At 45.9% G+C, this 22257-nt stretch overlaps 1 protein-coding gene across 1 annotated transcript in view; it reads right to left on the bottom strand.

Moving 5' to 3' along the window:
* Positions 1–12060, bottom strand: part of BMP2K (BMP2 inducible kinase) — a 276469-nt gene extending 264409 nt beyond the window's left edge. The window contains 1 exon segment of the mRNA XM_075352427.1: positions 11380–12060. Coding sequence (XP_075208542.1) covers positions 11380–11518 — 139 coding nt within the window. The 5' untranslated portion in view covers positions 11519–12060.
* Positions 12061–22257: the final 10197 nt, after the last annotated feature.

The raw sequence follows: 22257 nt of genomic DNA on the forward strand, positions 1-22257 counted from the left end.
AAACCAGAACAAAATTGTAGCCCTGCACCAGGTTAGAAAGACTGAATCTGCAATAGGCAAGCAGCTTGGTGTGATGAAATCAACTGTGGGAGCAATAATAAGAAAATGGAAGACATACAAGACCACTGATAATATCCTATGATCTGGGGCTCCACGCAAGATCTCACCCCATGGGATCAAAATGATCGCAAGAATGGTGAGCAAAAATCCCCAAACCACACGGGGGGAACCTGCATAGAGCTGGGACCACCATAACAAGGGCTACCATCAGTAACACACTATGCTGCCAGGGACTCAGATCCTGCAGTGCGAGAAGTGTTCCCCTGCTTAAGCCAGTACATGTCCAGGCCCGTCTGAAGTTTGCTAGAGAGCATTTGGATTATCCAAAAGAGTATTGGGAGAAGGTCATATGGTCTGATGAAACCAAAGTAGAACTGTTTGGTAGAAACACAATTTGTCGTGTTTGGAGGAGGCAGAATGCTGAGTTGCATCCAAAGAACACAATACCTACTGTAAAGCATGAGGGTGGCAACATCATGCTTTGGGGCTGTTTCTCTGCAAAGAGACCAGGACGACTGATCTGTGTACATGAAAGAATGAATGGGACCATGTATCGTGAGATTTTAAGTGCAAACCTCCTTCCATCAGCAAGGGCATTGAAGATGAAAGGTGGCTGGGTCTTTCAGCATGATAATGATCCCAAGCACACCACCAGGGCAATGAAGGAGTGCCTTCGGAAGAAGCACATGAAGGTCTTGGAGCGGCCTAGCCAGTCTCCAGATCTCAACCCCATTGAAAACCTTTGGAGGGAGTTGAAAATCCTTGTTGCCCAGCGACAGGCCCAAAACATCACTGCTCTAGAGGAGATCTGCATGGAGGAATGGGCCAACATACCACCAACAGTGTGTGCCAACCTTATGAAGACTTACAGAAAACGTTTGTAAAAATATTGAGATGAACTTTTGTTATTGACTAAATACATGTTTTCCACCATAATTTGCAAATAAAACCTTGCCACATCAGACAAGATGATTTTCTGTATTTGTTTTCTCATTTTGTGTCTCATAGTTGTGGTCTAGCTAAGATGTCAGTTACAGGCCTCATCTTTTTAAGTGGGAGAACTTGCACAATTGGTCAGACACAAAAGAGTTTCTTTTTATACTTATTTTATTTTGAAAAAAAGATTCATGCATATGATGTCCACAATTTTAACGTTTCGACCATATTTTGGTCTTCATCAAAGGGACCATCTGTGGTAGTTAGGCCAGGTGAGTTGTTACTAGGAAATGCTTCGCGGCAAGTACCGAAGGACCGTAGCTCAAGAGTATAATTAACCATATATTCTTAGAACTATGGATCATGTGTAATACGCCCGGCCGCTATATTAGTTCGGCTCATTCAAATTCTATAGTTAGGTGCAGCCACTGTTTCCTTCTGTAACAGGGTCTAGTAAGGAAATAGGAGAGCAATATTTTGCTCCAGTATCCAATAAGGTGCAACAGAGTAGTTGCACCTTATTGAATGAGCCGAACTAATATAGCGGCCGGGCGTATTACACATGATCCATAGTTCTAAGAATATATGGTTAATTATACTCTTGAGCTACGGTCCTTCGGTACTTGCCGCGAAGCATTTCCTAGTAACAACTCACCTGGCCTAACTACCACAGATGGTCCCTTTGATGAAGACCAAAATATGGTCGAAACGTTAAAATTGTGGACATCATATGCATGAATCTTTTTTTCAAAATAAAATAAGTATAAAAAGAAACTCTTTTGTGTCTGACTACATTGAGGTAGTGTGCCGGAGCTCTCCCCCCTTTTCAGTCTACGTATTTTCTCCTGAGCACCTATATGGTGAAGCAAGGTCTTCTCTCCCTTTTGTACTTGCACAATTGGTGACTGACTAAATACTTTTTTCCCCCACTGTATATGGAGACCAAGCCTAGGGCCTGTTTCATACATCTTTGTTTCATGGCCATGTACCATATTGGTACAATACTGGTCAGAGTTTAGACAGTTATGCAATGGTTTTCCTTTTTCTTGTTAGAGTGAGCATATTCTAGATGCAAAGTAAATAAAGGAAAATCATGAAGGAGCAATATGCACAAGGAGTAAAGAAAAGTGTGAAACAACGTTCAACGTTAGATTCCTTAAATTAGAGTTCTTTTCTCTGATGACAGCTTTACACATTCTTGGCATTATCCTAACAGTCTTCAAGAAGTTCCTAAAGGTCCTGAGCACTTGGTTTTGCCTTCAGTTTGCGGTCAAGCTCATCACAAGATATCTCAATTATGTTCAGGTCAGGTGATCATTGAAGTTATGTCATCTGATGCACACTTCATCTTACCCCTCTTGGTTTCCTAGCCCTTACATAGCCTGGAGATGTGTTTTCTGTCATTGTCCTGTTTACAACACAAATGACGGTCCCACTAATGGCAAAGCAGTTGGGATGGCATGTTATTGAGGAATGCTCTGGCAGTCATTCTGGGTATGTGTGCTTTCAAATTGGAATAAATAACTGTGTTACAAGTAAGGCCCGCTTTACACGCTGCGATATCGTTACCGATATCGCTAGCATGCGTACCGCCCCCATCTGTTGTGCGACACTAGCAAATCGCTGCCCGTGGCGCACAACATTGCTAGGAACAGTCACACTACTTACCTGCCTAGCGACGTCGCTGTGACCGGCGAACTGCCTCCTTTCTAAGGGGCCGGTTTGTGCGGCGTCACAGCGACATCACTAAGTGGCCACCCAATCGAAGCGGAGGGGCGGAGATGAGTGGGACGAACATCCCGCCCACCTCCTTCCTTCCTCATTGCTGGCGGGACGCAGGTAAGGAGAGTTTCCTCGTTCCTACGGTGTCACAGGTAGCGATGTGTGCTGCTGCAGGAACGACGAACAACATCGTACCTGCAGCAGCAACGATAATTGGTAATAGTGGGGCATGTCACCAATGAGCGATTTTGAACGTTTTTGCGACAATTCAAAATCGCTCATAGGTGTCACACACAACGACATGGCTAAAGCGGCCGGATGTGCGTCACAAAATTTCGTGACCCCAATGAGATCGCTTTAGCAATATCGTAGCGTTTAAAGCCACCTTTAGGCTCCCCTCCATGCCTCATGGTGGACACCATAGATGTAGAAACCAGCCTCTTCCCTTTAGTGAGAAAGGCATAGTGTTTGGTACCAAAAATCTCAAATTTTGAGTTAACAGATCACAGTACAGATTTCAACTGATCGAATGTCCAGCCTTTGTGTTGCGGTCATCAGTGGTGGCTTCTTTGCAGCAATTAAACCATAAGAGCCTGCGTTTTGCAGTCTCCTCTGGACAGTTGTTGAGATATTTCTGCTCCTTGAGGTCTGTGCATCAATTAGGAGTCTCTTCATCTGACGTGCTGTCAATTTGTGGTTTCGGAGGCTGATAACGCTGACGAACTTATACTCTTCAAAATAGGTTAATCTCTGCCTTCCTTTTCTGGGGCATTCTTCATGAAAGCCAGTTTAATAATAACTATTGATGGTTTTCATGACTCTACTTGAGTATACCTTTTAAGTTCTAACACTTTTCAGGATTGACATTTCAATATTTCAAAGTAATGATGGACTATCGTTTCTCTTAGTTGAGTGTGTCCTGCCATATTGTCATTTTGAACAGTTGTGCAATACGGCTTGTATACCAACACTGCCTCTGCAAAACACACGAGGGTCGCAACACTTTCTGAAGACTGGTGATTTCACAAATGAACTCTTGACAAGACATAATTGTTCAATGGAAGCCATTCTACTTGACTAAATGCCAAGAGTGTGTAAAACTGTCATCAGACTAAAAAATGGTAATTTAAGGACTCTACAGTTTAACACTAGAAGTCCCAGAAATTTCGAGCTCCCTGGGTTCCAAAGGTAGAAATGTTAAATGACCCCTCTCTGGCACTTAGTGTTAAAGGACCACTCCACCTTTTTTGTTTTCTTTCAGCGCTGGAGTGGTGCTTTAAATCTAAGTCCCCTGCCCCCTGGTTTATACTCACCCACTGGTGTTTGCATCCTTTTTTGGTGCCACTCCAGTCCCACGGCGCCATCTTGTGCTCGTAACTTCTGACTGTCCAGAAGTCAGAAGTTACGCCATAAGCTCTCAATGCAAGTTTGTAAGAGCCAGAATGAGCCTCTCATAGAGTTGTAACCTCCAGAGCTCTCCTTGAAACACTGGAACTTCTGGTAGGTCACAAATCACAGGAGACCAACCAGAGTGACGCTGGAAACAGATGAATATGGCGGCAGGTGAGAATAAGACAGGGGGCAAGAGACTTACATTTAAAGTAACACTCTAGTGGTAAAATAAAAAAAAATGCTGGAGTGATGCTTTAACACCTTCTAGTTTGTGTCACGTGTTTATGCTTTATTCCTTGTTGCCATATGTGTTCTTTAATAATTTTGCTGTTACAAGTCTGAATCCCCAAGGCTCATTCCAGGGTCACCTTGACAAATTACTAGGATGCTGCATAAACCTACTTAGGAGCTACAATCTTTTATAGTTTAACCATATTTATCAGAAGTACCATCTTATAAATACTCATTGGAATAATCACCGGAGTTTCCCTTTCAACTTGTGAAATCTCTAAACTACAGCATAATAAAACACTTATGTTGTTTTGGAAACTTCAGTGTGGTTTCCTTGAAAATGGATGAAATAAGTGATAAATTATCAGATTTCCCCACATTCCTAATTCCACCGTGATATAATACTACTTCTTTCATATTTGGATAATCAGATTTATATGAAGGAACAAAAAACAATAAAGCTTGACTCGCTAAAGAGCATGAAGCTGAAATTCTGGAGTAATGATGCCTTCAACATGTTGATGCTCAGGTACCCATGTATTAAAAACTAGACTTTGCAACGTTCGAAACAACAAGGTCTTGTATAATTCTATTTCCAGGGAACATCAACCTTGTACGTAGTCACATTTAGTATAAAATGCTTAAAGGGATTTTCGCAAAATCACAATTTGTCTTACAATTAAGTACACATCTATTTATTTATGCGAATATAAACCATTTTTGAATGTGTCCAAATCATCTTGTTGAGGATAACCCTCCAGGCTCTATTTACCCTTCAGTTGCCAATGAAACCACCCTTTAGTAGTTCCAGCTCATGGCTGATCAAGTCTCTCAGCTAGATTATAGCACTGTGAGGGATGAGGTCATGGAATGGGTAGCCTCCTTCATTACTGTGCGGGATATCAGAAATCAGGAAGCAGACCTGGTAAATGAGTGATATATGGGCTTTATACAGGGGGCTGAGAAGAAATATATACTGTAAGGTGCTGAAAGGAGTGATGTTGCAAGACTGGACTTTGTATAGCGAGGCTGAAAGGATATACTGCTGGATGTGTTGTTTACAGGTGTTGAGATTAATTGAAATGTTTGTTGCCTGCTGCTGGGAGATCAGTGATGTGAAACTGCAAATTTTGCTCTAATGATGCATATGACAGATAATTATCTTCTGCTCTATGCATCAATTGCAATTTTACATTACTGATCTGTCGTCAGCTGGTAACTAACACAGCTCTGATATATGGAGGATTGATTGCAGGAGAGATGAGCTCTGCTAATACCAGCTAATGATGTAAAACCACACTGCAGCTATACTGTTGTACACAATAGAGAACACTTTCAGTCAGACAGATACTGTATGGGAGTAGAGAGTGCATAAAAGTATAATGTAAATTCTATGCTTAGATTAGCTTGATGATAACTCAGAGTTGGGGCTTTTCAGCAGCAAACAGGAAAGGTGAAAGGGGTCTGCAGCACTGAGCGGAAGCAAGTGCTACTGAGAAATGTAGTTTTAGCAGATAAGTCCATTCAGCTCATGTTAAGCTGGGTGCACCTATGTAGATATGAAAAAAGATACAAAAGTAAAAGACAGAAACTTTATGTTGGACTTGGTCTGTATATCAACAATAAGTATGCATTTAATGTACTTTGTGAAAAATAATGCAACTCTGAGAATTACCCTTTAAATAATGAAAGGCCCCCTTGCACATTAAATTTAAGTTGTTCAAATTCGCACTGGACTTCCCAAACCTGTTATGGGTTTCGGGGTCTTGTGTCTCTCCTCGGGGGATAGAAGAATCAGTGAGATTAGTTTAATCACCTACTTCTCTCACCAGTGGACATAGGCACCTGACAAAGTGGACATAGGCACCTGACAAAGTGGACATAGGCACCTGACAAAGTGGACATAGGCACCTGACAAAGTGGACATAGGCACCTGACAAAGTGGACATAGGCACCTGACAAAGTTGTCTGGCAGCGGCTTTCTTCCCTGCACAACGTTCATGTGTATGATGGCGTTAGAATAGATAGCTGTGTATTCACAACCTTAGGGTATGTGCACGTGTCTTTTTCAAGCAGGCGAACCCATAGATTTTTTCCAGAGGAAAATGCTTTAGGAAATGCGTTTTTGGGTCGTTTCCTGAGCATTCTTTCAAAGTTTTTGACTGCCGACGGTTTCCAATTTAGCAGTTTTCTAGAGTTTCTTGTGTCCCCTTTTTACAGGTATTTTCTGAACATTTTCACTCCGTTCAAGAATTAAAAATACGCTAGTGATTTTTAAAGCAAACATGCTGCCAAAACCCTCAAAAATGACACCCGGCATCTTCTGAGCCTTCCCATTGACTTGCATTGTAAATTATAGTGTCTTCAAAGCAGAAAATGCCTGAAGAATGATCTGCTCACTTCTTTTAATTGCTTGGCGTCTTTGGAACCCAGAAGAAGCTAAAAGGAGCTCAAAAGACTGAATACATTACAGCAAGTAGTTTTTACATAGAAATGTTCATTCTTTTAAGCATTTTCTGGGCATTTTTTCAGTTTTAATTTATTTATTTTTTTATAATTCAATGGGGACAAGTACCAGAAAAACTTTATTGACCCTAAAAGAACATGAAAATACAAAAAAAAAATGCTCTAGAGGGAAAAAAATATATTGTTTCAAGTGTTTTTAATTATTTCACTACAAACACTTATGTAAAATCTCCAAAAAAAAACAAAACATAGAAAAGAGAAAAATATGAAACAAGAGTTCATGGTTTAGGCTTAAAGGGGTTATTCCCATCTCAAAGATCCTATCCCAATATGTAGTAGTGTAATAATAATAATAATAATAATAATAATAATAATAATAAATATTTAATTATTAATATAAATAATAAAATTAGCATATACCTCCAATTAGAAATGTAGTATAGTTCTCCTGATATAGCCATGTCTCTTACCTCATGTGCAGGGCATTGCAACTTAGATATCCAAAGTTACAAATGCGACACAGTTCAATACAGATAAATGGAATCGTGATAAGATAGCAAGATAAGGTCACATGCAGCCGCATTTGTGCTGGATACGGCATTGAGGCACTGAGAATGTTCTCAGTGAGAGGAACAAAATTATAATCTCGTGATACCTTTTAATGGCTATCTAAAATAAAATAAATGCAAAACAAGGAAGCCGCGGAGACACCATCACATGTTTCTCAACGCTGGCAAGTAACTAGCCAGGTCTTTCACCGGGAAGGAACAACCACGGGAAGGGCAGTCTCCAGTCAAGGAAACCACCTATGCCAAAACATGGTATCCATCCACAGACAGCTGTTTCGGGGTATTTGCCCCTCATCAGTGTGGAGTAGGAAACTGGCTAGTGGGAGCAATGCCTAGTAGAAGACTACATAGGTAAGGATGGTTGACCTTAGGGAGATCAACATCCAGCACCGCGGAGCACCATCACGTGTTTCTCAACGCAGTGATTCTAGAGCAATGCTCCATAGGGCATTGCTCTAGAATCACTGCGTTGAGAAACACGTGATGGTGCTCCGCGGTGCTGGATGTTGATCTCCCTAAGGTCAGCCATCCTTACCTATGTAAATTAAAATAAAGTGATGTTACAAAGCAAGCTTTCGAGACATCTCAGGTCCCTTCATCAGGCATCTCGAAAGCTTGCTTTGTAACATCACTTTATTTTATTTTAGTTAGCCATTAAAAGGTATCACAAGATTATAATTTTGTTCCTCTCACTGAGAACATTCAATAATTTTTCAACTGGCTCACACGGTACCAAAACCTTTTCACTTGCCCACCTAAGAGGCATGGCTATATCAGGAGAACTATACTACATTTCTAGTTAACGTTATTTGCTAATATTGTTATTAGTATTACACCTACTACATATTGGTATAGGATCTTGGAGATGGGAATACCCTTTAAATTCAGGTTAGAAAACTTCCAGGTTCACAGATTTCACAGGCAGTATGCATGTGGTCCTCTCAGTATCATACAGCTGTGGTCACGGAAATTTCACCTCAGGGACCACAATTAACCACAACAAAAAAACTAAATATTTGCAGTAAAGGCCACGTTTACACGTATCAGAATCTGTCTGGATTTAGGCTTTGATTCTGCATCTTACGCCAGACTAGAACTCGAATCAGTCATGTTTGTAAATCGCGGCCATAACTGGCTCCGTGTGTAGTGGATTGGAGCAGAACATGCCTGCGATTGACATGCTGCCAAAGCCTGGTTCTGAAAAAGAACTACCCTACTGACTTGCAGACCACCCTACTGACTTGCTTTGGGGTGGTCTGTAAGTTATCCGTTTTGCAAATCTGCAGCACACAGCCATATAACACTCTAGTCTGAATGAGCCCCAAGTCTCATGCACTTGCTGTAGAGAATATCTGCAGTATAAATTGACGGGTGCTGCAGATTTTATATCCACAGATCCATTTATGCTGTGGATGTCACTGTACCATGTCCTCAAAGTCCGCAGCTGCACTTGACGCTTTGAATCTTGCAATAATTCTGAAATACAATAGAGCTAATCCCTATGTATTGACTGGAAAATCCAAGGCAAAGATCCAAATTCTCAAATAAAAAAAGAAAACCCCGGCATATTTGCTGTTGGCAACCTTGTGCCTTGTGAACACGACCCAAGAGACTTCTGATGGCCTTCACCGTAATGACAATGTTTCAAAACTAAATAATCCTCCTTATCCGGTATGGGGAAGTATAACATTCAATAACAAGTACTGACGGGATATCTAGTCATGTTAGATAAACTCTAGATGCTCTAGTAGGAAATTGCTAAAGGGAGTCTTCTCAAGGATGGAAATTATATCCAGGGATAAATTCTCAGCCACAGAATATCTAACTAGTGGGATTCCCACCTACAAGAACTGGGTCTCTTAAGAGTCCTGTGTGAACTTGGCTCTTAGGAGCCATGCGTGAATGGTGATGTTCAATCATACGCACAACCGCTGGTCTTCAGCTCTCCTACTAAAATTAATGGAATGATAGTGCGAATGATGAACCACAGCTTCATCCACTCCAGGGTCCTCAGAGCCATGGATCTCTGGATCAGCGAGAATCCCAGGAGCTTCTCCCCATGAACTACACTACAAACAAGTCCCCAACAGCTTCTCCCCATGAACTATACTACAGCTGGTTCAAAACAAGTCCCCAGCAGTTTCTCCCTGTGAACTATACTACAGATGGTCCAAAACAGTTCTCCATCAGCTTCTCCCCATGAACTATACTACGGCTGGTCCAAAACAGGTCCTCAGTAGCTTCTCCCCATGAACTATACTACGGCTGGTCCAAAACAAGTCCCCAGTGGCTTCTCCTCATGAACTATACTACGGCTGGTCTAAAACAGTTCTCCAGAAGCTTCTCCCCATGGACTATACTTCGGCTGGTCCAAAACAGGTCCCCAGTAGCTGCTCCCCATGAACTAAACTACGGCTGGTTCAAAACAGGTCCAAAGCAGCTTCTCCCCGTGAACTATACTATGGCTGGTACAAAACAGGTCCCCAGCAGCGTCTCCCCGTGAACTATACTATGGCTGGTCCAAAACAGGTCCCCAGCAGCTTCTCCCTATGAACTATACTACGGCTGGTCCAAAACAGATCCCCAGCAGTTTCTCCCCATGAACTATACTACGGCTGGTCCAAAACAGGTCCCCAGCAGCTGTTTCCTGTGAACTATACTACGGCTGGTTCAAAACAGTTGTCCAGTAGCTTGTCCCCATGAACTATACTATGGCTGGTCCAAAACAAGCCCACAGGAGCATCTCCCCATGAACTACACTACAAACAAGTCCCCAACAGCTTCTCCCCATGAACTATACTACAGCTGGTTCAAAACAAGTCCCCAGCAGTTTCTCTCTGTGAACTATACTACAGCTGGTCCAAAACAGTTCTCCATCAGCTTCTCCCCATGAACTATACTACGGCTGGTCCAAAACAGGTCCCCAGTAGCTTCTCCCCATGAACTATACTACAGCTGGTCCAAAACAGTTCTCCATCAGCTTCTCCCCATGAACTATACTACGGCTGGTCCAAAACAGGTCCCCAGTAGCTTCTCCCCATGAACTATACTACAGCTGGTCCAAAACAGTTCTCCATCATCTTCTCCCCATGAACTATACTACAGCTGGTCCAAAACAGGTCCCCTGCAGCTTCTCACCATGAACTAAACTACGGCTGGTCCAAAACAGTTCCCCAGAAGCTTCTCCCCGTGAAATATACTACGGCTGGGCCAAAACAGGTCCCCAGCAGCTTCTCCCCATGAACTATACTACGGCTGGTCCAAAACAGATCACCAGCAGCTTCTCCCCACAACGGATAGGTCTCCCTATCTGTGTGTATAGGACAAGAATTGTCAGTAAAAGGATCAATAGGGTGCCTGACTTGGTTCATCCTTCCCCAGCATTAATACGACGAAAGATTCCCTGTAATGTTTAATATATTTTGGGGCCCAAGTTGTGTTACAGTACAACATTTTCTCAAGTCATAGGGTATAGAAAAAAAATCTATGGGAAGCCAGGCATGTAGCCTATAGTGACATAAGAGTTCCAAATTTTCCGAGCCCCCCTTCCTGATCTACAGCTGTGATCAGGAGGGGGGTCCACATGTCCCATGCACTTTTACTATATTGTAGTGCAGTAAACCATATAGAGACCACCTTGATGTAGGTGGTCATTTACAATGATATTCAGAGAGAGGAATTGGTTTGATTGCAGTTTATGTGTCAATACTTCTAGAGCAATATTACAGTACAATGGCAGTACACTCCCTGCATTGCACAATCAGAGTGGCACAGGGTCACTCACTGCACTGAAACTTGGAAAGCACAAATACATATAGAAATGCTACTATAGCGGTGTGTGTGTGTGTGTGTGTGTGTGTGTGTATATGTGTGTGTGTATGTGTATATATGTGTGTGTATGTGTATGTGTGTGATAGATATATATATATATATATATATATATATATATATATATATATATATATATATATATAAAAGCGATAATTAATAAACAGAAAGTTACCTTCTGCCACCAGCTCCTCCACAGTGACTTGGTGACGGCCGACAGTGAACCCTCTGCCCACAGTCACCCCTCCAGAGGATCCAGTACCCAGGCTTGGTCCACCACTCTCTGATTTGGGCATCCGAGAAAACTTCTTCATGGTGCCTTCTCCTTGGGCAGCACCACCAGCACTGCTGGCACAGTGAATAGATCCCTGGCACTCTCAGCAAATGTGACCAATCACAAGGCTGTCACATACACACAAAGGCTGCTGAACACACAGCAGCAACCACACTGATATATAAAAAATCACAGTGTCTTACAGTGCCAGCCAAAGAGGGCACTGCCTACATACACTCAGGCACACAGCACAGGCAGGAGAGGGTGCCACACTGCACCAGCAGCATGCCAAGCACCAAGCACTCACATCTGGGACCCGGAGCCAGGGAACTGCCACATGCATGCCCTGCAGACAAGGCAGTGCCCCATCCTCTCCCCTGCAGCCAGTATGCCCATCTGTCACACACACTGGCTATAGGCGTGCCCCCCTCTGCCCGCAGTCCTGTGCCCTGGATGGCTCACTAGTAGTAGTTGTTGGTTTCTCTGGCTGTAGAAGTGCTGGAAACGGAAGAGGAGAATCCTAAGTTCATCCATTCAGAGGCCAAAATCCTCCTCCTCCTGCTGCTGCTGCTAGTGGCAGCTCCTCCCCATGCCCGCCCAGGAAACTGACAGCAGGGAGGGGGAGAGGGCACCACTACTGCACAAGACAATGCTGCACCGCTCCGAGGAGACTCTGGGCAGGAAAGGGTGCCCTCAGCAAGAGGCCACTAGGACCTCGAGTGTGGGCTAAAGGGTTAAATGACTTGTGACCACTTACTCTATAGGCATAAGAGGGAGCTTCAGTTCAGATAGGTGTAATGTAGCCCAAAAGTGGCCCTAGGTGTAAACATTGTCATAAAAGTGGACAGGTGGACCCAGACAGAACAGGACCCCTCTACAAGAGCAATATAACTCCTCACAATGGTGGTAATGAGCCCCCTTACCTCTTGGACCTGTGTGCGACCACCCAGGTAGCTCCAATGATCTGTCCACCCCTGAGGTGGACAACTTTTACTGATTTGAATTGGTAACAGGTGATTTTAAGGGTAAAATAAAAAGAGGGGTACCAGGTATGAAAGGAGTCCTGGCTGATCATAAGCTATCCTGTACAGTATCTGTGTGTACTCTTCATGCAGCTGTCTGTTATTAAAGGAAGTCTGTCCCCCATCTGAGAGCAGTATGATGTAGAGACAGAGACCCTGATTCCAGCGATGTGTCACTGAGCTGTTTGCAGTCATTTTGATAAAATCAATGTTTTCTCTGCTGCAGATCCAGCAGTTATACAGAGCTGATGCATATGGTGTATTACCTGCAGCACACCAAGTAGTCCTCTAAGAGCTCTTTCCCAATTGCAATTTTCATGTGCAAGTGCGATCCGATAAAAAATCGGATTGCACTCGCTCCAGTGTTAATCAATGAGGCAGTTTCCTCTGTCCTGTTATTTATCGACACGAATTGTGCTCTCAGTGCAATCACAACATGCTGCGTTTTGCAGCGAGTCTCAGCTTACACACCCCCATACAAGTCTATGGGAGCATGTGAAACATCGCACTGCACGCACATGTAAGGCTGCTTTCACACATCCGGCTTGAGCTGTGAGGCTCAATCCGGCTGTGCAAGCTATGCAACGGATGCATAAGTTTTTCCCATGCGGCCCGTCCGTTTTTTGCCGCTTGCGGCATGCTACTGAGTATGCGCAGTGGCAAAAACCGCATGCGGCTGCCGGATGCGGTTTTTGCCGCATCGCGCCGCATCCAGCCGCCATAGGCATGCATTGAAAAATGTGCCACATCGGCCGAATGCGGCGCGATGCGTTTTTTTTTTGCCGCACGAAAAAACGTGCTAGGCAACGTTCCATCCAGCCGCCGCATTGGCTAAATCTGCCGCATGCGGCAAAAACCGGATGGAACGCAAGGCCTTGCGGCACAATGCGGCACTAATTAAAGTCTATGCAGAAAAAACGCAACCGGCAGCAAAAAAAAAACGGTTGCGATTTTCCTGCAAAGTGTCGGAGTGTGCCGCATTGCAGAAACCGGAGGTGTGAAAGCAGCCTTATGCGACTGCAGTGCGGTGCATGCAGAGACAGACAGTAGAGGAGATGGGGAGAAAGTGCTGCCTCCCTTTTCTCTGCAGCTGTGATGAGATCGCAAAATCACATCACAGTCACATGGCCCTCGGCTGACACCCGCATCAGAGGATCATTAGCATATCACTTCTGATGCGCTCACATCGGAAGTGGTACGTGACGCACCCACGGGGTCTGGGGGTTACTCGTCACCGGGCAGGTTTAAGGAGTGGGATGTCACAGCGGCCAGGCCCGGTTTCGTGACCCCGGCAGTGTCAATAAAGATGGCCGAAGGGAATATTTACAGGAGAGTAGAGAGTTTGTATTCGTGACGCCACCTGTGGTTTGCGGCTAACATAGGAACCACCGCTGCGGGAGGTAGATGGTAACGCAGCTCGGTTGGTGCAGCTCTCCACAGGCAGAGCTCAGGCCCCAGGGATGTTGGGAGTAGTAGTCTCCTGCTGCTGTGCAGCTATGCCGTGTGTAGGGGCTCAGGAAGGATTGGACAACACAGGGGTTGCAATCAAAGTTCTTTACTCACTGAAGTATCACCGCCTCTGGAGTGCGGGATCCCGCTGTCATGGGCCCCAGCCGATCCCGGATAGTTCGGAGGTCAGAGCCAGTGCTTTTCTTTGTGAGTCCTTCCTCCTTATGCTGTGATGTGTGGATCCCTGCGGCCTTAAAGTACACTGGGACCCTCTACCTTGTATTGGCTCTGGTCCTGTCCCATATCGCAGGCAGCGTGAGTCCTTTTCTGGTGCCGCTCTTTTGTCACGGCTCCTGGCTCTAGCATGCTGCTGTGCCCCGGGAACTCTGTGGGCCAGAAGGCTTGAAATTTTCTGCCCTATGGATTCTGCTGATGGGACGTGCAGTACCCACCCAGCCTAGGGTTGTTCCGCACCTTGCTTTCTGCGCTCGGTCCTGAGGAAGCTATAGCGTAGCACCTCAGCGACCATTTTCTCACTTGTTCCCTGTCTATTATTCTCTGTGTTTGTCTGTGTCACCTTGCCCCCATTGTTTAGCTCCGCCCCCGGGTTGCTGAACTAGTGGGCAGGAGGTTCCTCACCTTGTGATGGCCACCCCTAGGTCCCTACCCTAACCCAGTCCCAGTGGGAGGGCAACTGCCTGTTTGTTGTGTGGAAGTGGTGGTTACCAGCAATGACCTCCTCCTTACCCCGGATGGATACCGCACGTCAGCCGAAGTGGAGTACCCTGTGGCGACTAAAGCCTCAGGGGTGCCACATATGCAAGTGGAAAAAGAGCCCTAATGATAATCTACTGCTGATAAATCAGGGATTTTACCAAAACTACACTAATCAGCCCTGTAATTGACACATTGCTGGAATCAGCGTCTCTGCCCCCACATCACGCTACTCTCAGATTAGGTTGCAAAAACCATGTGACAGATTCTCTTTATCCCTTTCACGGCCAAGGACATACTGGTACAATGGTACTTTTTTTATATTATATTTCAAATAAAGGATTTTTTTGGGTGTTTGTGTTTATTTCTTTTCACTTACAGTTACTTATTAGTAATGGGGTTTCTCATAGACACCTCCTATTACTAATCTATGGCTCAGTGGCAGCTGTGGGCTGATGTTAACCCCTGATTACCTCGATTGCCACTGCACCAGGACAATTGAATAGAGCCAGGTAAAGTACCAGGACTGTCACATCTAATGGATGCAGCAATCCTAGGCGGCTGCAGGCTGGTAGTTTTAGGTTGGAGGGCTCCCAATAATCATGGGTCTCCCCAGCCTAAGAATACTAGCCCCCAGCTATCTGGCTTTATTTTGGCTGGGTATCAAAATTGGGGGGACCGCACGTTGTTTTAATATTATTTATTTAAATAATAATAATAACAACAACAACAGAAAAACTGCATGTGGTTCTTCCTATTTTAATACACAGCCAAAATAAGTGCATGGCTGGGGGCTTCAGCCTGTAGCCATATGCTTTTTCTGTGCTGGGTAGCATAGTATAGGGGGACCCAATATTTTTTTTTATTTATTTATTTTACTGTACGATAGATCTGCAGACAGCGCCTGTGAAGGGAAGCATCAGACAGGCTGCCATTCAGCGTGGGGGCACATCTGACTGAAACCAATCACAGACGCCAGTGGGCGGGGAAAGCAGTGCATATTCAATGAAGGTAATGAGTGGCCTGGAAAGTGAATGAGCGGCCGTGGGTGCATACAGCTGCAGCGGGGACTCGGTAACTATGAAGCGCTTGCTCCTACCCCTTTGCACCGGATTGTGGTCCCCATAGATTATATGGGGACCGGCATCTGGCCAGATACCAGGGATCAATTCTCTGCTGACCCCGAGTCGGCGGGGGATTGATTTGCAAGTCCTCCCATTACTAGTGGAAAACGCAGAGACAAAACGCAAAAAGAATTAACATGCTGCTGTTTGTCAGAAGTTTGTGACAAATAAACTGCAGACAAAAAGACCGCAACATGTGCATAGCAAATCTGAATTCTCATAGACTTTGCTGGAAAGTCAAAAGTGAGAACTTTCTGACCACAAAACTGCACAAAAACATGTTGCAAGAAACACAGCGTGTGTATGTAGCTTAAGGGCACTAACAAATATAGTGAAAAGTGAAAAAAAAAATGTTTAAAGAATAAAAAATATATAAAGTTCAACTCACCCCTTATTAAAAATAAAGCAATCAAAGAAAAATAAAAAATACACATATTTGGTATCACTACATTCATAAACGTCCAATCTATCACTGAGAAGAGGAGAACGGCGCTGGACACCAGAGAAAGCAGTGGTAGGTCAGTACTATATTATCACACCCACACATCACATGGACATACACACGTTTAATAAATACAAAATTTAATTGGAGGCTTCTTTAACAATGGTAAGCTTGTTACCAGAAAACATGAGAATTAACTCTCCATACTGTCCACCCACGTTCCCACTTCAACATATAGTTCCTTTATTTCTCCATACTATCCCCCTATGCTCCCACTTCTCCATACAATCCCCCCATGCTCCTGTACCGCCCCGCGCGACAGCCAACACGCTGCTCAGATCCGGATCCGCAGTGGCTCAAGGGGTTTCTGGAGCCGAGGCGGGGTCGCGCGGCCACTCGAAATGAAAAAGGGGAATGAAAGGGTGGATTGAATAGTGTTCGTGACGCCACCCACGGGTCGTGGTAAAATGAGATACCACCGCTGCTGCGTTTAGGAGAGAGGGAGAGCGCCCGGGAGCGATGGGATGGCAACTGATGATGTTAACCCCTCCGTGGGCAGGGGTAGGTGTCCCGGGGATCGGTGATGGAAGGCAGGGGACCCGTTGAAAGTAAAGGGGCACAACGTACTCACACAGTACAGAGATACTGACACTGACACCGGGTAAACCAAAGTCTTGAATGCCCTGCAGCCTTAGTTCGAGCACGCTGGGTCCATGCCCCTTTGGCTTTGCTGGTTGCTCTGAAGCCTTGTCCCTTGGCACTGTGTTTAGTCTTGTTGGATCCCTTTCGCCTAAAACTACTCGGGTTCCGCTGACCTGCGTGGCTAGCAGGGTGAACTTTCTCTCAGGGTTCACGCTTGGGATTTTCTGGACGGTTTTGGGAAGTCCTATCCCCCTCGTTGTGCTAGTACCTGTTAGGGCCAGGTGGACGGGCAGACCCAGGAGGTGGATCCACTGGGCTGAACACCTCACCGAGGGCAAGGTACCCGGTAGCCGGAGCACTACAGGTAGCAGGACAGTCCGTTCAGAGGAGTGTAGAAGTCCCTGGGACCACGGAGTCACTGAAGGTAGTCCGGGTGACGGAGCTCAGGTTCGGAGGCCGAGATGACGTCAGGCAGAGTCCGGAACCGACGGAGCGAGAAGACGGGTCACCACAGGGATCGGAGATGGTATGAACTTGACGGGATGGCAGACCGTCACCGTTCGGGGTTCGGGTATCGTCAGAACCGGTTGGCGAGGCAGGAGCGGCTCTAGGAGAGAGATAGGTAAGTATACCACAAAACACAAGGAGACCTGACTCCTAGCTTAGCAAAACACAAAGAACAGGCCCCGCCCACTTGGAAAGGATCTCCCTATATACCCTGTACTGATTCTTCAATATCCTGTTGGAGGACACTGGCCCTTTAAGAGAGGGTCAATGACCGCGCGCGCGCCCTAATGCGCATGCGCGAGGCCCGGGTGCCAGAAGCCAGAGCAGGGAGCGGTGAACAGGAGGCAGGAGAGCCGGGCTGGAGCAGGGTTGCCGACGGGCGCCGGGAGCGGGGACCAGGCTGCCTGGGGACCGCAGGTGATGGGGCATGGAGGCTGTGGAGTGGGGGACGCCTGGCAGAGGAGCCGGGAAGCGAGGCAGGGGAGCCGGGGAGCGTGGCAGGGGAGCCGGGAAGCGAGGCAGGGGAGCCGGAGAGCGTGGCCGGGGAGCCAGGGAGCGTGACAGTAACTCGATTTTGGAGCGGGTGGAGACCGGTTCATGAAGATTCCGTCCTCGTTGGGTGAATTACTGGCCTGCATAAAGCTACTTCCCAGCATAGGGTCCACGTACCCCGTCGTGCCCTGGCCCCTGCCAGGTTGTAGCACAAGGCGGCCGAAATGCCCTCCTGCCACTACCCCCTGCAATCAGGGTTCCAGCTCCTTCCAGGCCAGGCCAATGTCTGGCACCTGGGACGGGTACAGGAGCCCAGCGTGACCTTTTCTGTCACTGCTCACTCACACTCTCTGACTACAACTGACACTTCTGGCCCTCCTTCTACCATCCCTCCATCTGGGTGGCCCTATTCCCCTCAGGCTGCCCAATGGGTGTTTGGTGGTTGTGGTGCAGAGTGTTCCTCAGGACTTTTGTATATCTGTTCTTAGCAACACCAAAGGACAGGACCCGTAACCAAGGAGGAGCGGGTACCATGCAGAAGGGCAGATTGCACGGCACCCTTGTGACGACCTGATAGGCCAGGGCGTCACACTCCCACATATCCCTACTGCCCCCTATGCACCCACTTACCCATATTGTTCCCCTCTTCTCCCACTTAACCATACTGTTCCCCCTATGTTCCCACTCATCTATACTGTCTCCCCTATGCTCCCACATATCCATTCTGTCCTCCATGGTCCCACTTATCCATACTGTCATCCCTCCTCTCCCACTTATTCATACTATCCCCCTTCGCTCCACTTATCCATATTGTCCCCAATATGCTCCCACTTTTCATACTGTCCCGCATGTTTCCACTTATCCATACTGTCCCCCCCAAGTTCTTACCTCTCCATTCTGTTCCCTCCTTCTTTATACTGTTCCTTCACTTTTAAATACTGTGCCCTCATTTTCCATGTGGTCCACCCACCACACATTGCTTTCTCACACTGTCCCATAATGTGCACTTACAGTCTCTGGCTCCAGTTTGACGCTGCGTCATTGCTGCCTCTGGGGCGCAGCATAATGCTGTAAGCAGTGATGGCCATTAAATTACACTGCTATGCGCTGCACACTGATGGGAGTTCCAGGCACATAGCAGTGAAGTTCAATTTCTGCTGCTCTATCAGAGGCTGCTGGCTGGTGCGTGCGGCCTTTGATAGGCTGGCGGCCATTAAACATCACTGCTATGCGCTACAAGGTGACGTGAGCGCACAGCGCATAACATTGACACTACCAGGCCCTCTCTATATCCAGCACGTGGGCCCACCGAGGGCCTGGAGCTCACTAAGAGATCCCCTACTTTCCCACCAGGCCAGTCAGACCCTGGTTGTGAGGCCCCCCCCCCCTCCCCTCTGGGCCCCAATGCAGGTGCACTGGCTATATGTCTTAAAGCATTGTTTGCTTTGATCAGGCAGTCAAATGACCTCCAAAGTCTAAAAGTTATAAAAGTTTATGTGTAAAAGTTTACATATTAGGGATAGTATCATGCCTTTGGTTGGTCCATTTGAATGGACCTTTAGCTTAAGACCAAATTCTCATGCTTGTTTATTTTAATTGACATTGATAATTTGCAGGCAGAAATAAAGTGTTTTTCAATCCATCATTACCTGATTGCCTAGTTTTATTTTGTTGAAGAACCCCTTCATCCCCGTGAGATTTTCCATTTATCGTTTTTCATTTTTCCCTTCTTCCAAGAGCCATAACTTTTTTATTTTCCTTTAATGTAACCATACCAGGGCTTGTTTTTTGCGGAATGAATTGTACTTTTGATTGACACTATTCATTCTGCCCCATATTATACTGGAAAATGGGGAAAAAATTCCAGTAAAACTGCAAAAAATTTATTTTAATCATATTTTAATCATCTGGACGGAGTCTAAGGGGTACTTTGCACGCTGCGACATTGCAAGCCGATGCTGCGATGCCGAGCGCGATAGTCCCCGCCCCCGTCGCAGCTGCGATATCCTTGTGATAGCTGCCGTAGCGAACATTATCGCTACGGCAGCTTCACATGGACTCGCCTGTCCTGGGACGTCGCTCTGGCCAGCGACCCGCCTCCTTATTAAGGGGGCGGGTCGTGCGGCGTCACAGCGACGTCACACGGCAGGCAGCCAATAGGAGCGGAGGGGCGGAGATGAGCGGGATGTAAACATCCCGCCCACCTCCTTCCTTCTGCATATCCTACGGAAGCCGCGGTGACGCCAGTAGGAGATGTTCCTCGCTCCTGCGACTTCACACACAGCGATGTGTGCTGCCGCAGTAGCGAGGAACAACATCGGATTATAGATTACGCCGACGCTGCACCGATGATACGATTACAGCGCTTTTTCGCTCGTTAATCGTATCATCGAACCTTTACACACTACGAAGTCGCATGCGATGCCGGAAGTACGTCATTTTCAATTTGACCCCACCGACATCGCACCTGCGATGTCGTAGTGTGCAAAGCCCGCCTAAAGAACAGCTGAAGACCTTCCATGAACACTTTAATCAGTTTCATCCCACCATCAACCTAACACTCAACTACTCCTGCACTTAAATCAACTTTTTGGACACAATCATTAAACTACGAAACAATGAAATAGAGACATCCCTGTACAAGAAGCCAATTGACCGTCCAACATACCTGAAATGGGACAGTTTTCATCCAAAACAAATAAAAAACTCTATAGTGTACAGCCAGGCCATCAGGTACAATCGGATATGTTCCAACACTACAGATAGAGACAATCACCTTGATGGCCTCAGAAAGACCTTTTTGAATCAAGGCTACCACCCAAGAACAATTGAAAACCAGATTACAAGAGCCACCAGAATATCAAGAAACCATCTCCTACATCAGGGGTCTCAAACTCAGCTGGGTGTATGGGCCGCATATAGAAAAAAAAATGAGGGGGGCCGCATTATTTGCAGGACAAAGTGAACATTTTTAATGAATCCATGTTTTTTTTTCTATACATCTTGGATCACTTTTGTAAACATTTTTCGCTTGTTTATTATAACAAACGTGCACTTTTTTTGTTAAGTTTATATACAGAAAAGCATTTTTAATGTAAATAAAAAAAGTCATGCTTTAGGATTTTTTTTTTTTTTTACATTTTATCACCTTCTTGTAATTGTTTTACAATTAGCAGCATCATATAGTAATCTTAGCCAAAATCTTGTAGTAATGTGCCCATCCGTGTGCCCTGTAGTAAGGTGCTCATCCTTGTGGTATTGTGCCCAGTAGTATAGTGCCCATCCTTGTGCCCTGTAGTATTGTGCCCAGTAATATTGTTCCAATACTTGTAGTATTGTGCTCATCCTTGTAGTATTGTGCTCTGTAGTATTCTGCCAATTCCCGTAGTATTGTGGCCATCCCTGTAGTATTCAGCCCATCCCTGTAGTATTCAGCCCATCCCTGTAGTATTGTGGCCATCCCTGTAGTATTCTGGCCATCCCTGTAGTATTCTGGCCATCCCTGTAGTATTCTGGCCATCCCTGTAGTATTTTGCCCATCCCTGTAGTATTTTGCCCATCCCTGTAGTATTCTGCCCATCCCTGTAGTATTCTGCCCATCCCTGTAGTATTGTTGCCATCCCTGTAGTATTGTGGCCATCCCTGTAGTATTCTGCCCACCCTTGTAGTATTGTGGCCATCCCTGTAATATTCTGCCCATCCTTGTAGTATTGTGGCCATCCCTGTAGTATTGTGGCCATCCCTGTAGTATTGTGGCCATCCCTGTAGTATTCTGCCCATCCCTGTAGTATTCTGCCCATCCCTGTAGTATTGTGGCCATCCCTGTAGTATTCTGCCCATCCCTGTAGTATTCTGCCCATCCCTGTAGTATTCTGCCCATCCCTGTAGTATTGTGGCCATCCCTGTAGTATTATGCCCACCCTTGTAGTATTGTGGCCATCCCTGTAGTATTCTGCCCATCCCTGTCGTATTGTGGCCATCCCTGTAGTATTCTGCCCACCCTTGTAGTATTGTGGCCATCCCTGTAATATTCTGCCCATCCTTGTAGTATTGTGGCCATCCCTGTAGTATTGTGGCCATCCCTGTAGTATTCTGCCCATCCCTGTAGTATTGTGGCCATCCCTGTAGTATTCTGCCCATCCCTGTAGTATTGTGGCCATCCCTGTAGTATTCTGCCCATCCCTGTAGTATTCTGCCCATCCCTGTAGTATTCTGCCCATCCCTGTAGTATTGTGGCCATCCCTGTAGTATTGTGGCCATCCCTGTAGTATTCTGCCCACCCTTGTAGTATTGTGGCCATCCCTGTAGTATTCTGCCCACCCTTGTAGTATTGTGGCCATCCCTGTAGTATTCTGCCCACCCTTGTAGTATTGTGGCCATCCCTGTA

This window comes from Anomaloglossus baeobatrachus, chromosome 1 (genome assembly GCF_048569485.1).
Source record: "Anomaloglossus baeobatrachus isolate aAnoBae1 chromosome 1, aAnoBae1.hap1, whole genome shotgun sequence".
Taxonomy (NCBI): domain Eukaryota; kingdom Metazoa; phylum Chordata; class Amphibia; order Anura; family Aromobatidae; genus Anomaloglossus; species Anomaloglossus baeobatrachus.